Consider the following 20359-nt stretch of genomic DNA (forward strand, 5'->3'; position numbering starts at 1 on the left):
TAGGTTTGGCCAAGTTCACAATGAGTTGCTACTGGTATTAAAACCCTCCTGAAGTTAAAATATTCTCAGCTGTTTCAATAAAAAGAAAATTAGCAAAAAGTGTGGATTTGTCATGCAATTGGAGTATAAATGAGGAATGGTTTAGTCATGGACTCTAGGCTAAATTAATAAGGAAAAAGCCATAGACCAATGGAGCAAAAGCAAGATACATACTGAGATATAGAAAAATCAGGAGAAAAAAAGGGTGTTTCCAGCAGAAATAGTTAGAAAATAACCAACACCAGTGAATTCCTTTCTAGTCATTTGCATTGGAAATGGATGGATACAAACTGGAACAAATGCAGAGGGAAGCTGTGGGTTCTACAACTTCAGAACTGTTTTGTGAGAAGGAAATAAAAGCTTGGGGTTATTTTTCTGGCCTACAAAAGCTAGGGATAGATAGATAGATAGATAGATAGATAGATAGATAGATAGATAGATAGATAGATAGAATGAATTACTGACAGTACTATCAAACACACATGCAGGGAAAGAGAACTTTTAAGGGAAAGGACCATTCTGAAGCAACAAGAGATGTATAGAAGTTGGTAATCAGTAAACCTGGAAATTAGACAATAATTTGACGGTAATAAGAACAATAGGATTCTAATAAAGCCATTCAGTTGTAATAGGGAGAAGCTTTAGTTCCTTTAGGCTGAAGCTTGCCAACTTTGTAAAGAGTGTATGGTGGGCCTCTGATTACACCAGAATAATTGCAAGTTGATGACCCTGGAGATATCTTCAGGATTTCTCTTTGTACAATGCAGGATATTTTGTATCTACAAAAATTCGAGCATCATACAGAAAACCAATCAATTTTGTAAAATAAAATTAGCATTCCCTCCCTTTAATACTAGTGAGACTTTGTTTTTAATAAAAAAAGTTAATTTTGTTCATATGGTTATGACAAATTGAATTCAAAGCTAATGCCAGTAGTACATGGTAACAAAAGGAGAAATAAATATCTGCAGTGCAGGATTGCAGAAGATGCTGTTAGAATTTGAGGGAAACTAAAACAAGAAGTCTCACTTCTGATGCAAATCTTGGGAACTAAGAGCTTGATGTGAGTATGGGCATAATGGTGTCATTCTAAATTCATGAAAATAGCTTTACAAATGAAGGAGAGGCAAAGTGGGGTCAGTGCAATTCAAACACATGATGACAATTTTAGCCTAAATAGAATGCTCTTTGTGACTAGATGAATTAATTACTGTAAGACAGTGCTCTTGCTTGTCATTCTGATTCTTTCTGCTTGTTAATCACTCCTAAATTGTAACTATTGCAGTAATATGAAGATTTATTGCTTACAAAATTTTGCTTATCTGTATTCTAGTTTAGTGTTTTCTCGTGCGTTAATGTAAATGTTTTGGAGCGTTTCTTATTTTACATTTGTTTTGTCCTCTGTAGTACTTTCTTTCTGCCTATTAAGTATTATTGTTCCACTAGAACACTGTATAACTGTTGTAGATGTTTTGCTTTCATAGTCAAGCTTGATTTATCCATTCAGCAAATTTGATCACATACCAAGTCTGAACTGAGAAAGAGATCACTGTACAAATAATAAGTTCAAGTGGTGATGAGAAGGAATATCTGTAGAATGGTTTATTTTATTCTTTGTGCCTCATTGGTCTTGTAGCACTTGCAGTATTTCCCTTCTTGCTGTGTATAATAGTGCTAACACACTTTGGGAAACTCCTGAAGGTACTGACAGAACTCAGTTTGCTATGAATGGGATGAAATTTCCTGTGATAATCAAACAAAAAACTTGAGACATGAAAACTAGGAAAATCCTTTTCCATTATGATGAATTATAGTAAAACTGAAACAGAGCAAATAATAATAATAATAGGGAAATGGAGGCTTATTTATTTGCACAAGGAAACACTTATCTTGAGTTGTACAAATTACTGTGGTTTTACTAAGTATATTTTTTCCTTGCACTTTGTTTCAAAGAGATGCTTTTGAAAAAAAAAATAATTGGGGGAATTAATCTTCTATTTATCAAACTATTCTGTGTTCTTTCTCTGTGGTTTTTCTGTTTGTTTAATTGCAAAGATCATTTGCATGAAAATGGGATTTTAAGACTAGACCAGTTTCTGACACTTTTTCCCGGATACATGGAGTACACTGTATTTATTGTAAATGAAAAAAACTTTTGTTTTGTAAAATGCCTTGCATGCTTTGTTTACACTGAATTATTAATTAATATTTGAGAATATAGTTTTAAAAGTTGCCTCAGAAAGGATATACTGCTAATGTATAGAATTCTCTTCCCTTTTCCCACTCCCCATCATGTCTTGTCATTTCTCTGGTGAATTAAGCTACACTTCTGTAGTTCCTTCATTCTCTAAAATAAGCAGCATCTTATGCTGCACCAAATTTTTTAAATTAGACTGAAGTTTTCAAAAGTTGTTACAGATGTTTTTTTGGCTTTCCAAAAGATCTTTGTAAAGATTTCTTAAAAAAGAAAATGAAGTGATTTATAGTAAAAGTTATCCAGAGTGAGGGTGGAAATTCAGAAATGGAAATTTGATTGGTATGTATGATCTGGCAAAGCATACTAATGATTGTCAGATAGTAGAGACAATACTTTAGTTTGGGCACAAACTGGTCACTGTATTTGGGCAAAAGTAGAAGGGGAGGGTCAGTACCTTGCCATACAAGTTCTGATAGCTGGACTTGAATATGTATATCTGATCAGTAAAAACTTGAAAAATTTCCTGTGTGGTCTCCAGAATTAATTTATTTCCAAAGTGTACATTAAATTCTGGAATCATTAAATTCTGGATTGAAAATTTAGATGATGTTTTGTGTTACCATGTTTAATATTTTTAATGTTTAGTATTGTAGTTATATTTACTGTTTAGTTTATGTTCTTTGGGAAGAAGACATGTATTTTTACTGCTGGTCTCCAAGCTAGACCTTCATACAACAGATTCTTTTTAGATTATTTTGTGTATTGACAGCTTGGAAAATGTGAAAATTCTAGTAAAAAAGAGTAAATTTTATTATTCTATTTAGTTATAGAATAAGAAATTTATGAATTCATGTCTGAAGTGTGGCATACTGAAGTTCAAACATAAAATAATCTGAAATTTAATTATGATTTCTGTTCATTTAGATTTCTCATATTGGAAAGCTGAAAGATTTTCTTCTACAACACAGAAAGGATTACATTAATGCTTATAGGTAAGTGTGCACTGTGCTTAAATGGGTTTATCTAATATTTATTTATTTATCTTAATTCTTACAAAGTGAACAGATTTGAAACCTATAGGCATAACGACTAAAACCAAACCAGAGATTGTTATTAATTGGCTTGCTGTACTACAAGATGGAAGAATAGTGCTGTCACAAGAAAACAGGGCACCTGAATAAAATGAGGCTCAGAATTTGAAGATTATTCAAAACTGCTATATCTGTTTACTTATTGGTAACTTTAGTAGTAGGATTTTTAGAAAATTAAAATACAAATTTACAAGTTTGTAAGAAAAACATAGTATCTTCTGGTCTGCAGATGCTAAGTCAAATTATCATAAGATCTAAATATTAGTGCAGCCTGTATTTTGGTTAACTGAGTACAAATCATTGTAGCATTTGAGAAATGTACAATTTGCTTTGTAGTGATACTTTGTTACATGCAAACTGGGTGAATCAGCCCTGACTGTATTCCAGTTCAGACTAAAGCTGAGCTGTTGCTTCAATCAAGGTAGATAAAATGCAGCCTAAAATCATTTTGGGTTAAAAGCTTCCAAGATACCAAGTAGAATTGCTATCTATTCCAGACAGATATCCTTTCCCAGTAAAAGACAATAAGAATAGATGAGCCATCTGCTATTCCTTAGGCTCAGTCCATACAGGAGGGACAGTTTTTCTGAGAAACAACTCTAGTCCTGAAAGGGTCTGTCACAGTAACAGCCATACTACCTCATCAGTGGAGTCAAAGTGTGTTCTGAGTGAGTTATCAGAAGACTTCTGGCGCCCTTTTTTGTCTCCACAAGAGTTTAAAAGCTGTATTTTGTTATTTTAAGACCAAAACAAAAAAGGAAGATCCTGTCTTTTATAAGTGAGAGGCTGTGGGAGCTGTTCAGTCAGTGCTGGTGAAAATGCTGCTCAGGGTGTGCACAGTTCTGTGTGTGAGGTGGGTCAGGGATGCTCTTTCCAAGGAGCAAGCAGAAGTAGTGCTCAGCTCCATGTTATGACTGGCTCTCTGCTTTTCAATGCCTACAGGAATAAGGCATGAGCAACACTAGGTGGAGCCAGTAATTTAATACTGACAAAACTGAATGTGCATGCAGTGGTTGAGAAACTGCAAATAATTCCAGTAAGAGCAGTCAGTAGTGGTTAAATTTTGGGTTGTGTTTGTATTTTATTAACAATAGTGTGCATAAAATGGAAGTGGTTAGAGTAAAAATGTGTCCAGGTTATTTTGATTTCCAGAAGTTTTTAATGTTCTTTTTGTAAACAAGTTGCAACAATTTATCATGGTAATTCTCAGTGCTTTCCACGCTCCTCTCCCCCCACCCAAGTCTTCATTAAGGAGAGGAAAGAAGTGTCATTTACTTTATTAAACCATAAAATAATACTGCAGATCTCATCTGTGATTGCAGTTGATTCTGTTCTTAATGGTCAAACTTAGATCTGCTTGTGTTTAATTTGACATAAAGATGTCAAATTCCACACTAGATTACTTGTGCTGTTCTACTTCATGGATACAAAGGGCATCATAGCATCCATGCTGTCAGTCTTGCAGTCTTAGCAAATGCCTCACTCAGTCAAGACAGCAGTTTTAACAGCTCTTCAATACTCAAGTAGCGGGGACAGTTTTGGAACAATTTAATACTGAAAGGCTGTGCTGAAATTTATGTAGGAGATGTCAAATTTCAAGAAGAAAATTATTACTTTGTAATTTGTCAGTCCTGCTGTTTGTTTTCCCAGCTATAGCACAATGTGTTGGTGAAATTGAGCTTTTGAGTTACCAAGTTGTATTATTGTGTGCCTTTTAAAACTTCATTAGTGTTACTATCAGGTTCTTGATTGCTTCTTTGACCTTACTTTTGAAGTCTATGAATTCTTCAATAATGAAGTTTTTATTTTTGGCATGCATGAAATATCCTGCTACAGAGGATATGTCTTCAATTCATTTTTAGAGGAAAATTTTTAGCAATGAGAAAGTTAGTTGGAAGAGTGGTTATTTGAAACTAAGGCCCTGGCCTATTTTATCAAACTTTAACTACTTAACAGAAATACCTAAAGTGACTTAGTAATTGCTTTTTCATTTTCTTTCTTCTTGATTTGGCTCTTACCTACAAAATATCTAAGTGGCAAAATACAAGAAATTCTTGATGTAGTGATCTAAGCTTGCTGGCTTACAGGCCACTGCACCTTCATCCTCTCCTATTTATTAGGATTTATTTCCTTTCTCTTACATGTAGGGTTTTTGCCTTCTGTGATAAGGAATTTTTTGTCATTTTAACCCCAGCTGGCAGCTCAGCCCTACAGAGCCACTCGCTCAGTGCCACCATAGTGGGACTGGAGAGAGAATCAGAAGAGTAAAAGTGAGAAAACTCATGAGTTGAGATAAAGGCAGTTTAATAGTGAAAGAAAAAGCCACTTACCCAAGCAAAGCAAGGAATTTATTCACCATGGGCAGGCAGGTGTTCAGCCATCCCCAGGAAAGCAGGGCTCCATCACAAGTAACAGTGACTTGGGAAGACAAATGCCATCACTCCCAATGTCAACCCCCCCCTTCCTCTTTTCTTTCCCCAGCTGTATGTGCTGAGCATGAAGCCATATGATCTGGAATACCATATGATCTGGAATCCCATATGATCTGGAATACCATATGATCTGGAATATCCCTGTGGTCAGTTGGGCTCAGCTGCCCTGGCTGTGTCCCCTCCCAGTTCCTTGTGCACCCACAGCCTCCTCACTGGGGGGATGGGATGCAGAGCAGGAAAGGCCTTGGCTCTGTGTAAGCACTGCCCAGCAATAACAAAAACATCCCTGAGTTATCAGCACTGTTTCCATCACAATTCCAAGACGCAAACCCTGTACTTGTTGCTGGGAAGAAAATTAATTCTATCCCAAGCAAAACCAGTGCACACAAGTTGATCACTCTTCCTGGAAAGGAGAAGACAGGGGCTCTTGAGTCTTGAAGCTGTTAACAAGATGTGGGCACTTTTTCATTTTTTCTTGTTAAGCAATAACTCCTTTCAGATGAGGATTTCAGATGAGGTCCCATTTTTAGTATATTGACTGCTGTACATTCTGCATTGTTCCTCTCAGTCCATTTGCTATAATGCTTTCCTACATTGCTTTTTGCACTGTGCTAGCAGAGATCCCATCTTCAGTCTTTGGTAACTTGTCTGATGTCTCATCTGTGAACATCTTGTGCCTTTGCTTTTCATCATGAGCTCCTTCATGTTTTCAATCACTGAACCACCAAGACAATTCATATGTTTGTGTTAAATATACTTCAAGGAACTAGCTGTAATGCCCTAACACCTGGAAATTTGAAATAATCCTCTTGGGATTCCTTCACAGCCTTCAGTTTTTCTGAAGCATCTTTCAAGGTTTAGGCAGTTTAAGGACCAGTCATTATTCCTAGTGTTTTAATGAGACACTGGAAAGGAATTGAAAGAATTCTAGATTTACTTTTTTTTTTTCACAGAGCACCTCATACTTAAAAGAAAAATACTTGAGAGAAGAGCTTTCCATCTGGGATTATTAGGCATCTAATTAATTGTGTTTTGCAACTGCAGAGATACTTATGTAGTTGATCAGTGTAGTGTAGATGACTTCTGAATAGAAATGTCATTTTTTCCACCAGAAAGGCTGCATAGGTGGCTTTTGATGTACCTTCATTACAGGCTTCTGTAGTCCTTCTGTGCAGTTAAGTGTTTGAACATTTCTTAATTGCAAATAATACACCTGGAAAAATTATTAACAAATTATCTTTCTGTCTTAAAAAATAATGTTAGTGTCCAGTAATTATGCCTCCTGCCCTAGCATTTATCTGTCTTAAGCATTTCTGTGGCTTAAGGCAATAAATCAGTTACATCATTTGCCACTTAATAGAAAATCATTGAATGCTTACGCAGTTTTGTGGGGAGTATTTCCTTGTATTTAACAATAAAAGAAGCAGCCATTAAAGGACTCTAAAAATAGTGTTTTACTGACTCCTGTACAATGCCAGGCTGCATTCTTTTCTTGACTTAGTCACATTTTTACAAGAAGTAAGGCTTGTTTTGTTGTATTGAGGTAGTAAAACATGTAGATGATCTGTAAATACTTTATTCCTGGAGGAGCATATTTTTATGCTCTGTGGGTATTATTTTCAAATTATTTATCTTTTTTTTTATTACACTAAATTCATATATCACATTTCAGAAATAGTAATTTTTCATAGTAGCACGCTGGAATATCCCAGCAATATTTTACAAAATGGAAGGTGCTAATTCAGGTATGTCTGTATTGCCTATTCTGGTAGCTGAGGCTTCCACACAGAATTAATAAACCTATGTAAAAAATGTTGTGGAATGTTTTGTCATTTGAATCAAGGACCTTTTAGCTTGGATTTATGTCAAACAGCATTTGGATGGAAAAAGGCAGTAAATGAAAATGCATAAAACTTAAGTAAGTAAGAAATCAAACAATTTAAAATATACTAGATGCCCAAAGGGAAGAATGTGACTGCTGCATTTGCAGCTAAGCTTTTCCATACTCATATGGGCACTTACCATCTGCAGATCCTGGCTAGCAAATCCATACAGAAATGCCAGCCATGTGCTAAGTTGGGCAAATCTCTACTATTTTACAACTGATTTGTTTCTGCTTGTTGCTTCTCTCTTTTTTGTCATACACTGTTGGAGGAAAATCAAATTTTTCTTCTTGATATGTTACCTTTATTGGACTAGCAAGCAGAAGATATTTTATGTAGCAGTAGAATTACTAATTCCAAAAGCTGATGTAACATCAGCTTTGCTTCCTTGTGCTTTGCCAGTGAAATAGAATCACAGAATTGTCAGGCTGGAAGTACTATAGCTGAAACATCTAAAAAGAGAATGACTAGTGTTTTGCTTGCTTTGAAATACTTATTGCAGTGAAGATTTCATATTCTCATTCTGCTTTTTCCTGTTTCCATATCCGTGTTACTAGAATAATGTGTCCCATTGTAATGATGACTTTTTATGCAACAGTATGTTGTTGTTGTGTTTGGTTTATGATCCAGTATGATCCCAGATGACTTTCTGAAGAACTGTTCCCTAATCAGTTGTTCCCCATTCTCTGTGGGTTCAGGTAATTGTTCTTGCTGCAGCAAAGAGCTTCTGACCATTCCTTATTCAAATTCTTCATGTCATTTCTTTGGGCAATATTGTTTTGAATTGAAGTCTTGTCCTCTTGATACAGTTTTAATTTGCTTAACTTCATGCCTCTGAAAGTTTACTAAATATATATTCCATTCTGCTGAGTTACTAATGAAAGTATTAAATAGCATCAGATTTAGGACAAAATCCTGTGAAACACAACTCAGTGTTTCCTTCTGTTTTGGTGTATAACTACCCCCAAGTTCAACTTTGCAGTTTCATATTCATATGGTGCTTATTTCTTCTAACTCATTTGTTCACTGGTGAGAATGTTATGTGACATGATAACAAGAGCCACACCAAAATATACCAGTGATTGCTTTTCATCCATCCCTAAGACCTGTTACTGCATCCCAGCAGTAAATTACACTGCTTATGACGTACTACTGATACATCTTGGGTACTGGTAATCTTTTTGTTCTTTCCTAAATGCCTAAATATTACTTATTTATTCCTGTACTTTTCTAGACTGCGTGCTCTACAAGTCTTCTGTACGTCTTTTTTGTCCCTTTAACCCTATTTTCAAAGATAGTTGCTGACCTTTGTCTTTTTATCAATGTGTCATTTGCTCATTCTCTCCTAGTTCTTGGCAGTGAGGATCCATCTTGTCATTTGATGCATTTCCCGTTTTGTTCCAGGGCTGGGTGTCCTGTCTCTGCACACTGCATGAATGTGCACACACCCTGGGCTTTTTTGGAAGTTGGTTAGTTTGTTCCAGAGCACAGCTTTGTCACACAGATAGGATGGATATGCACTTCACCAGGAACCACTGCACCTTCAGGTACACTTTTGCTATGACCTGGTTCATGTAGCTGTCTCTCACACAGTTCACTCAGCAGCCTGTTCACTAATGCATTATCTGACACTTGCTATTGCTGATGATAATATCAGCAAAGAATTAGGATCTTTTTAAAATGACAGAGGTACTAAATTTGGCTCAGATACAGTAAGGTAAAAGGAGTAGTAACTACAGCTTTCAAGTGACATTCATGATGAAAGTTAGTGCCAAAAAAACCCCAAAACAAAGCAATAAACATCTAGAATTAATTCATACTCTGCATATAATTTTATTTCTCTATTGAGTAACAAGCCAAGACCACATTCTTAAGTGTTTCTTATAGTAATGTTTGCAGAGTAATCTCTTGTTATCACTGGCATCCCTCCCCAGTTGTGTCTCATCCTGCAGTTGATCCTTTTCTCTGTGTGTGCCTGCATGCTGTGTTCCCTTAGAGTTGTCAATAGAAATCAGAACTAATTTGCACTTTGTATTCTGATCTTTCTGTTTGAGCTCAAGAAAGCTCAGTTGATCTCTCACTGATTTGCCTACTCTTCCTTTTCATCAAGGACAGAATTGCAAATTATAATGTAATTTCTATATGAAAACTACATCTGAATTCTTTTCTTTGTCTTTTTAAGTTTGCATTTTCTCTGCAATTTGACCTACTCATTTTTCTAGACTGATGAAATCTGCCTACTTGCTGGTCGCTGTCTTCATTGTACTCTTCACCCACTGTTAAAAATCACAAATAAACCGAGTTGCCTTCTAGCCCAAGTTTCTTATGAAGTTTTCTCATGTTGACAAGGATGAAAATCCATAGGAACTTCTTTTCCTCCTTTATCTGTTCATTTTCTGTGCATATCTTGCTAATTATTCTGATTGCCTCTAAAAAACCTGATTTGCTTGGCCCTTCTTGATTTAGTGATGGAGCAGTCCACTGCTGTGATACTGCCAGTGCACTTCTGAGCATGCATTTGTGTCTCTGACCTACAAGACACAGCTGGATTTTTTTTCTGTTCTGTTGGTTTTTGTTTGATGTTTTTCTGTGGTTTTGGTTTTCTTTGGCCTGTTTTATTTTAATGAGTGGTTCCTCTTCCAGTAGAAGATGGTGATTAAATGGATTTTCAGTATAATCTCTGTGTGCAGATTTACTGGGGAGTGCAGTGGGGACTTCAGGACCCTGTTATAGTACTAGTGGATGCCATATGTGTTCTGACATAATGGGATGTGATTGTATGACTCCATTCTTGCCTTCCCAAGGAGGTTGTGTTTCAGGTATCCTTCTCTCTGAGTGCCTTGACCAGCTCATGTTCAAAAGCACTGGTACCAGACACTATGTAAGCTGTAAGCAGTTATAAAAGGAAAAGTATTCTGTTTCTTGTTTACTGGATTAAGCTGCATTTTACTAGCTTTGAAGCTGTGAAACTACTATTTAAGGATTTAATCTGCCCTGTTTTTCTGTCAGCAACTAGGGAAAGTAACTTCACAACTTCCCAAAGTTGAAAAGCTGTTGCAATTATCCTCAGTGTATCACCACACTACCATTAGTTAAACTGTTAGTAAAAAATGAAGTGTGCCTAAGTCAAGTTTTTTCTTATTTAGTTCTAAGTCTGATTTAAAATAAAATTCTGGTTTGCGTTTTGTAATCTTTATTTTACCTTCTTATGTTAAAAAGTGCATGGGAAATGTGAGCTCTACAAAGACTACAAGGCTGGGAGGGGCACAAGAAGCTATATATATATATATTCCTAAACATAGGAACTTTATATCCTGTTCAATAGCAGACCAGCCAGAATTTATTATTGTAATCTCAAATAGAAGAGTGGCATTTTTTTGTCAAGAAGCTGTCATACAGCTGTTACTCCATCCTTATTTCCCACCAAAGTCTGTGTGCCCTAAAATAATACTGTGCTCAAGTAACTCTCTAGGCTGAGCTCACTGAATGATATTATGAATTATGCCACACCAGATGGTTTTAATGGTCCCTTTCTGTCTTGGCCTTTGTGGAGATGGATGTAGGAATGGATTTCCTGGCTTTACACATGCTTAGAATTACAAATGGAAACACTACTAAGGAATAAAGAATAATTTTATGACATAGAATAGTTTTAAACAGGGGGAGGGAAAAAAGCCCTGATATTTAGATGTCAAATACATGGCAATTTTGGAAACAAACACATAAAATATCGAATATTACTTCTAATTAGTTTGTTTTACTGTTTGCTTGCTAATCTATGCTTGTGTACTAGCTGACAAATAAGCAGATACTAATTTTCAAGTCAGGTGAACAATATGCTGATTTTTTATGTAAAACCAGTAATGTGGGATGGGAACGAGGAGACTGTGATGTAATACTCAAAGAGTATTATAGACTATTATTATTTAGAGTATACTTTGTGGAGGGGATCTGGACCCATGCTTGCAGTAATTGATGATGCAAGAGGGAGCTGTGGGTTTGTATGGGATGAGCTGATGAGACAGGGTTGTGTGAACTGGCTGTGGGCTTCCCTGTGCCTGGGATTGCAGCAGACACAGGGGAGCTTTGCCATTATTGCAGTGAAGTGTGTAAGAGATCTCTAAGGATATCAGGCTAAATATTGAAGATCTTGTCTTTTTACTTGTATACTGTAGTAATGTAGTTGCATTACACATGAGGAAATTTTCACATATTAAAAAAATAATTTCCAATGCAGGTATGAGTTAAGGTTTTCTTTCCTTTTTTAAAGAGCAGATATAAAAGGATGTGATCACTACATCACCAGGAAACACAAGATGAACTTTTTTTTGCTGTAGCAGAGTTTTATCTTGTCACCTATGGCTGTGGAAACACTGTTAAATACCTTCATACCATGTGCTTTTCTGCTGGTTACCTACAGTGAGTTAATATTTTAAGAACAGGCCTCCATTTTTATTAATTTAGCAACAAAAAGATATATTAATAGCATTAGAAAATACTAAATGCATAATGTACAATCTAAAATTGAAGTAAACAATAGGAACAGGTTTTAATAAATACTGTAATCAATTTGATATTATAATTGTGCATTATTTTCCAGTATTCTTCCTCTGGTTTGAATTCACAATTTCATAGAACAGCTTCTTTAAAAATGAAGTACTGTATTTAGGATAATGAAAATTCCTTTTTTTTTTGTACTTCTTTCAGTATTTGAGCTATTCCTTTATCTGAATTGGTTTTGTGGTTTTAGGACACTCTATTGGAATAAGTACCAAGGGCAATGGTATATTTTCTAGCTGTATTTTCTCCTTATCTGGTCTGTGTTTGGTTATGTACAAGATGATAGGAGATACTCTTTTTTCTACATATTTTACTAGTAAAAGTGTTCTTAAAAAAAGCCTCCCAACTTTATAGGAGTAGCATTTTTATCAGTGGTAGTTACTGTACTTCTTATTCTTTTTTCTGTGAAAATCAGTGTTGCAGAAAAGTTCTCACAAAGATGGTGGGTCACAAGAAGGTGTAAGGTGTGTGCTTGTGGATTTTATGTTGAGGATTTTTTAAGTGACCAGTTTGTCTTGTTTCTCAGCCATATTATGTCCGAGTATGTGAGGATGACGGATACAGAGCGTGACCAGATAGATCAAGATGCCCAGGTGTTTATGAGAACGTGTGCTGATGCCATTCATCAGCTCAGAACAGAAGGTAAACTAAGCAGCTCTTACATGGTTTTTTTTGATAAAGGCTAAGGTAATGCTGAATATTGGTGCATATTGGTGAATCTTAAATGCTTTAGGAAAAAGATGGGGGAAGTCTCATTGCCTTTTTATTTGAATTGGTGTAATCCCATTGGCTGGTTAGTACTGTAATTCCATTTTCTTTAATGATAGTGGAAAAAGAAGCCACAGCATATAATTTTGTTTATGTGTTCAAATACACCAGTATTTGAACTTCAAACTTTGAGTAAAAGCACAGAAACACTCAAGGTTAACAAGTATAAAAAAGAGTCTTAAATATTTGCTACTTGGGTAGTAATTCAGCCCTGTGGCACAGAGGCCTAAACCAAAGCTCTCTAAATTTGATGGTTGTCTTTTACTAGCTTGTCTACCTGTAAGGTATTACAGGTATAGTACTTCCAAGTTTGAGATAATTAAATAACTTTAACAGATTAAAAGATTTTGACAACTTTAATAGATTAAAAGTGTTTTTGACAACTTGAATATGGGAGTCATACCTTTGCTACACTGTCTTGTGAAAGTCATAGAGAGTTTCTGTGTTACTATTTTCAAGTTGACTTGCTGCATCTCTGTATTTTATTGATACACAAAAGATTTTCATCAGATTTAAAAGGCCATCTAAACATAGTTGGAGCATTATTCAGAATCATTGAATGTCAGTCATGCATGGGAGCTGCATAGTATAAAAATGAAAAATATCTATATATGTGAATTAAAAAGATTTGACACAATAAATCCCAAAAAATTCCACATAGTCTATACACCAGAAAATTCAGGTTCAATAGTTTAAGTTAAATCTCTAGATTTATTCTGCTGTTCTTAGCTAGATATCACTTATTCCTGTTTAGAGTTTATTTGACATAATAGAACTCTGTGGCATATATAAAAATACTATAGGACACTAGTTATTTTCACTTTTTGGTTTGTTGTAATGACTTGCTCTTTTAGAGAATCTATATTTAAATATAGCTATATTTAAAAGAAATATTAATATATAACATATGTAAAATGTGACTAGGCTTTTGAATATAACTTGCATATCAACTGAAAGTGCAAACTGTTGTGGAATTGTTGTAAAAAGTTAAAAGATTGTTTTATATTTTCTTTTGTATTTCAGCACACAAGGGTGTCCAGTCTGCTCAGGTGAAGGAGCACAGAACAGCTGTCTTGGACTTCATTGAAGATTACTTAAAAAGTACTTAGTGTTTACTAATAGTTACAAATGGAAGATTGCATTTTCCAAGAAAGGAATCTTGCTCTTTTAACCTGAAATTTTGTTTACTGCTGTCTTGAACAGGAGTGTGCAAGCTGTATTCTGAACAAAGAGCCATCCGAGTTAAGCGAGTGATAGATAAGAAGAGACTGTGAGTAGTGTCAAAAATAGTTTAACTGTGCCTTTCACTTGTAGGACATTCAGCAAAACTATTGTTCATGTTTAGATGCTAAGGAGATTGTTTTAATGCAAGTTTGTGGTTGGATGAGCAACTTCTGCAGTCAACAGGTGCTTTCCAGGGCTCTTTACACTTCAGGCATGTGAAGTCAAGTCTGAGAGTGGCAGAATGCCATTATAGTGTTGTAGTTCTCATTTAGGTAAAGGATAAAAGCACCAAATCAGTAAAATGTGAGTTAATAAACCTGTTTGACTTCTACAAATTCACCAAATTTTTTTTGCTTTTTTTTAAAGGTCCTATCTTTCTGCTAATCAAGTGACTGTGTTGTTAATAAACACTTACTTGAGATGGCAGGTATTCATGGCAAGCAGAAACATGATGAAAATAAAAAACTAGAATGTAACTTCTGAACTGAAACAAGAGCTTCCACTGCTTATAGTGGCACTTGTTAAGGCTACTCATGTAGAGCTGAACATGTCTAGGAGACATTAAAGGTGTTTGCTTGCTGCCTTTTTGGTCTGGTGGGATTTTTTTTTCAGTCAAGTTTCAAACCCTGTACTTCTTCACTTTCTTTTTCTGCATACTCCCAATTGTGAGAATGATAGGGAAAGTGAGCAGGTTTGCAATTTATTCAATACCTGAGAGGCTTTCCCTGTCTTCTCACTCTGCATTATTTGGATTATAACCTCAAGGTCCATTATCTATATTTTAATTTAAAAAAATATAGTTCTAGAATGTGCACATAAATAAATTCTTGAGCATTTTTCCAAGACTTGATGCTGGTTTATCAGTTTGGTGTTTGGGTTGATCTGCTACAGTTACATTGAACCCAGAGAGATTTTTTTCAAAAGTTCATAAGTGTATTTTATTCAGAATGATTCAGCCTGATTAGGCACAATTAGATTCACTCAAATGTATCCTTATGAGACATAAATGGTAGTACATGTGGAGGATCAGACCAAAACCAAGAAAACAAAATATCCCAAACCACTTTTGAAATTTGGTAAGAAGTAATGAGAGAAAAGTAAAGCATTGGTGTAGCTCCCATAACTTTTCAGAAAAAAAGCTATGCAGAAATAAACTGTGTGATATTTTTAATGTGTAAAAATACAGAATCTTATCAGTATTCTTCATGTGAAAGAGCTTCAAAGAAAGAGAGCATTGTTCCTGCAGTTGAAGCAGTAGCTAATGAGTCTCAGCTCTTCTGTTAGTTAATACTCTTACATTACTCTTCCCATGTGAAATCCCAGGTTCAGGATTTCTCAGATGAATAAACAGAGAAAAAACCTCATTTTGATGCATTATTTCAGAAGTTAGAATACCACTTAACTGAAGAGCAATAAGGCATTAAGAATTAACCCAAAAGATACATTCTTTTTATTGGAGGGTCCCTCTATGTCTCTCTTTGTGGATGTAAGAATTAGAAAACAGATGTTGACCAGGTGGAGTCTGTATGCATTGCAGATGTGATGTAATGGCTAAATTGTCATTTAAATTAAAATTCAATTCAAATAAATCACAGGGCATAACCCAATCTTTATTATGACTTAAAGAAAAATACTGTAATTGATTTGTAACTTCCCTGAGGATTTCAGCAGGTGCTTTATGTGATAAGAATGTGTACCTTAAAAGAACCAGGCATCTCTTAAACAGTGCATCCCAGACACTTTGTTCATTTTAAATTGAAGGTTTCCTGTATTCCTATACTGTGCACAATAAGGACAACAAACAATAAAGGAATATGTTTCTTTAGAAATAAATTAATCCTAGTGCAGCTATTCTTTCCTGCAGTTTAGTCAATTTAAAATATGTGCATATCAGACAATACTGAAAAGTTTGCCATAGAAATATATTTCATCATGTTTCCTTTTATATTGATAACTATCCAAAGCTCTTCAACAAATTGTCTGAGTGTTATAATTTCCTTACAGAGGTTGCCTTTATGTATTCACTCACATATTTTGATTTAAAAGTTCTGCTGGCTGGGACTAGTTTCACAGAAAGAAAATATGAGAAATAGAAACATAAGCATTTCTTTCTGTAAAGGTACTTGGTTGTGATTGTGATTTTCAATTTTAGTGTTTATTGATATTCAAGATTATATTTAATTTCAATTTTAAACTTCTTTTTCTATTAGAAGACTTATGTATGGAGTTATTCAAGAATTATGTATGGAGTTATTCAAATCAAGCTGATATTTTTGTTACCCAGGGAACTGGTGTTTTAGTAGTATTAAAAATATTATTTGAGCTGCGCAGATATGTAGATAAGTTTGTTTTTTTATTATTATTAGGTAAATTTGAGAGGGAAGAGATGAGAGGAGAATTCTTCTCTGTAAAATTACCAAAAGCCCAGTACTTGCAGAGGTTTCATCACTAAAAAAGGTTCCCTGCTACTGTTAAATAGCAATCACTCAGTGATGACAATTGCATTATATTCTGGTTTTCACAGAATTTTCTAATTATGGGTTAGAATTTAGGCACAATGCAAAGAAGGAACACAAAAACCTTCTGTTAGGCACAGGGGAGAATTGCAAATCATAATGACATTAACTGCTGATTATATCTGAGGGGGTAGGAAGTGATAAAGGGTAGGGTGGAATCACCTGGCACAGCAGGTGATTCCACCCATTGGTTTTTGGTTCTTTACCTTCTCCAACAGCATCACTAAACATTTAACTGCTTGCTATTTAGCAGTTTCAGAATTCATTGTAGACAACAATAAACCACAGAAATTCACTGGAAAAAATACTTTACCACTAATTTCAACGTTTTTTGATGCCACACTGGAACATACTTAATATATAATTACTGAATAAGCTTCTCATGTTTTGCACTGGCTTTGTATTAAAATTACCTAATAGGGACTTAGAAGTAGTATAGAAAAGCTAATTCTATTGTACTTCCTTTATGACAATTGAAAATATAAAGTAAAATTGTCATTATTTTTTGAAAAAAATCAAGAAGTAGTGCTTGGCCGTTGCTACTAAAAATTTTTCATATAACCTAAATGTTGGCTTAAAAAAAAGTAAAATTAATACATTGGATGTTTGAAAGGAAGTTTAATAAAGTGTCAGTATTTTTATGCTGTAGCCTTCAATATTCTCAGCTCTGAGCATGTGGTGCATTTTGTCCAGGAATAATATTCACACTTTCTTTGCCTTTGTAGCAATATTTCAGTGACAGTTGCTAAGTACATTTTGTATCTTGACTGGAAAATCTTTAATATGAAGTTCACAAGAGTTGAAGTATTGAATTTAGTAATCTGTGTTTTTTCTCATTTTAGAGAAATACATCTGTGTAGTATTAGTTAAATAATTGGCTCTTGTACTTCTAGGTCCAAACTTGAACCTGAGCAGAGCAATGTGTCCAAATCACCTCTTTCTGCTGAAAAATCTTCACAGAGTCCTTTAGAGGATTCTGAAGAAAAACTTTCTGCTGAGGAAAGCAAAGGTAGGAATAAAATGTAGTTACATTTTACTTTTTGTGGCAAGACCTGTCCAGTTGATAGTACCTCACTTTAGAAGGGCCAGTTCCTATGACTGGCAGGTTTTCCATTTTCATCTTGCTTGAGCTGATCAGGCTTCTGTGAAGCATACTGTGAGACTGAGGAAGCAAAATCTTAAACTTTTTGAGATGGCAGCTAAAGAAGTCATATGATTTGCTGAATTCTTCATCCTCTTAATAGCCTCTTTCCTTTTCATTTATTTTTATCAATATCATATCTTCTGAAATTTGTCTGATTTTTCCATATTCCTTTCACTGAATGCAAGGAATTAGCAATTAGGTCAATGACTCTCTTGAAACATTCTGTAGTTTTTAAGCACAGAGGCCTTCAGTTGGAGACTCCTGCAGTAGGAACTCGAAGGTGGAACATGCTCACAGAGGAGGTTATTGGCTGGTCAGATCCAGTAGTTTTGGAGCTTTCTTCTTGACAGCTTTGAGTTGCCCTGCTGGGAGAATTTCATTTCATCTTTCAGGGGGCAGGAGATAGGCAGAAGTCCAAAGCAGTATCTCTGACCTTGGAGTCATTTCAGATGGTGCAGGTCTTGATGAGGTTTGTGAGCATTGGTGCTCATTCCTGGTTGCCTGCTTCTCAGGCTGAGGGATAGAAGCCATTTCAATTCTCTTCGCCATTTCAGCCTGTCCTGGGATGTGGATGCTGGCAGAGCTTTGGAGCTAAGTGCCTTTTGGAGTACTATGCAGATAATTTCAGGTTTCATGCCTAAAGAGATCTTTCTGTGATTCTGAAATTGCTTTCCCTGGCTTGTGGTCTCCCACTCTAAAGGAGACCAAGGTACCCTGTGATTTACAGCAGGAATTCTTTTCCTTCTAATTGCATTACATTGTGATAATACTTTGTCAGGATAGAATAAATGCAGTGGTTGGCCATATTATTCTGATAAATAGTTGTTGTTTCTTTAGTGATTTTATTAAGAGTAAAGTTCCTCTGTTAGGTGACTCCAGGGCCATACAGAGCATGGATTCATGTGAAGTGGGTGCTCCACTTCTGGATGAAGTCCCTTAACACTGAATTACCTCACAATGTCTGAACAACTTCATTTTCTGATAATGGCTTTGCTTATCTTCCTAACCAGTTTGTACTTCTGCAGCCCTATCAGTGTGCCTTTTTTTCCCCTCTAACACTGAATTTCTTCTAAGACGTACAGGTTTTGATTATGTCCCATTTCTAGTGCTTACCTTTTTATAGTGTGTCATAAGTGATGCAGCACACAGGCACACAGATGAGTTTCACCTTAACCTGTTATCAGTGTTTTGCAGCTGTGAGCTGGTGCCACTGGAGAAGCAGCAGCATAGTAGCATCTTCATTGCCCTGTGCTCTTTCCTTGTTACCAAATGTCCCTGCATTCTCCCACCACATAGTGTCATTGCAATTTTTAGCTCCAAAAATCTGTGCCACACCATGGAAAATACTGTTCCTTGGTTGCCTTGGACACAGCAAACCACTGCAGTAAATAGAAATGCAGCTATTTTATTGCACATTAATTTTGATTACTCCAGTTCTCACTTGCATGAGTTTTTGCTTTAATTTTTATGAGAAAGTAGGGGTCCTGCCACACAAGTGGTGGTGCTACAGTAGTTATGAGGGGTTGCTGACTAGACTTTGAGAAAACTATGGGACTTGTATATCAAAATAAATCTGTCTGGAACAGTATGCAAATGCACACAGCCTGTGATTCCTCACATAAGGGTAAGTGCTGGTTGCTGCTGCTTATAGGAATCAGCCTTGTGACTTTGCTGGTAGGTGGCTGTCAAAGTGTGAAAATAACATGAACAAGATGACTAGGAAACAAGAAGCTCAGTTTAAATTTTACAGCCTTTGATTTATACTTTTTTTTTCAAGCAACTTTTCAAATTTTTAGGAAGCCAGAGAAATGCTTGCATTTTGAAATCAGCTCTTTCATCTTCAGGATGTTGGTGGTTTAGAGAATGGTGATCATTTGTTTTTATGAATTAGCCATCAGCACCATGCCCGAGTCCCTTGGGTTAAATCTCATCTGTAGAGATACTTTTGAGAGCAGCTTGTGGTTCTGTCCTTAATTTGAGCACTGTGATGAACAGCTGAATGTGCTATTTAATGTGCTGAAGCACAACTTGGGTTTTGTCTGGTTTTTTGGCAGAAACCAAAGCAAAATGTGATTACCTTTGTTTTGAGGCAAAGCACTTGTTTACATTAGAATTATAGTGGACATGCCTCATGGTAAGAACATAGTCTCTCTGGAGAGTGCTTTTATATACTGGCAGTATTTATTTGCATATTACAAATTTGACATTTAGTTCATGGAAATAAATATAAATAATGAGTAGCTTTTGAACTAGTCCACAAGCTTAGCAGCTGTCTCCTTTCAGCATGGAAAAAGGTTTAGAGGATTCGATCATTATTTTATATCTCCATCACAAGTTAACTACTTCTCTTTCTGAAATAAAAATGTAGTTTGGCTCTTGCTGGCTGAATTGTAGGAGAGCATTAATGTCAGCTCCATGAAAGCTGCAGAAAGCCCAAAACATCCCACAGTGACAGGAGGAACCCTGGGGAGATACATCTTGCTTACCTCTTACCATAAGTATATT

At 35.6% G+C, this 20359-nt stretch overlaps 1 protein-coding gene across 2 annotated transcripts in view; it reads left to right on the forward strand.

The window, feature by feature from the left end:
- The window catches only part of STX18 (syntaxin 18), a 60315-nt gene that overhangs the window by 30540 nt on the left and 9416 nt on the right, over positions 1 to 20359 (forward strand). The window contains exons 2-6 of one of the 2 annotated variants that reach the window (XM_071447378.1): positions 3161 to 3228; positions 12729 to 12844; positions 13994 to 14071; positions 14174 to 14240; positions 17604 to 17719. In XM_071447378.1, the coding sequence (XP_071303479.1) occupies positions 3161 to 3228; positions 12729 to 12844; positions 13994 to 14071; positions 14174 to 14240; positions 17604 to 17719 (445 nt within the window). Of the gene's footprint in view, positions 1 to 3160; positions 3229 to 9058; positions 9190 to 12728; positions 12845 to 13993; positions 14072 to 14173; positions 14241 to 17603; positions 17720 to 20359 lie in introns of those variants that run through there. The other variant, XM_071447379.1, reaches the window with a different exon arrangement.

Source organism: Agelaius tricolor, unplaced genomic scaffold (assembly GCF_023055355.1).
Source record: "Agelaius tricolor isolate 1412-34295 unplaced genomic scaffold, bAgeTri1.0.p SCAF_24, whole genome shotgun sequence".
In the NCBI taxonomy this organism is placed as follows: Eukaryota; Metazoa; Chordata; class Aves; order Passeriformes; family Icteridae; genus Agelaius; species Agelaius tricolor.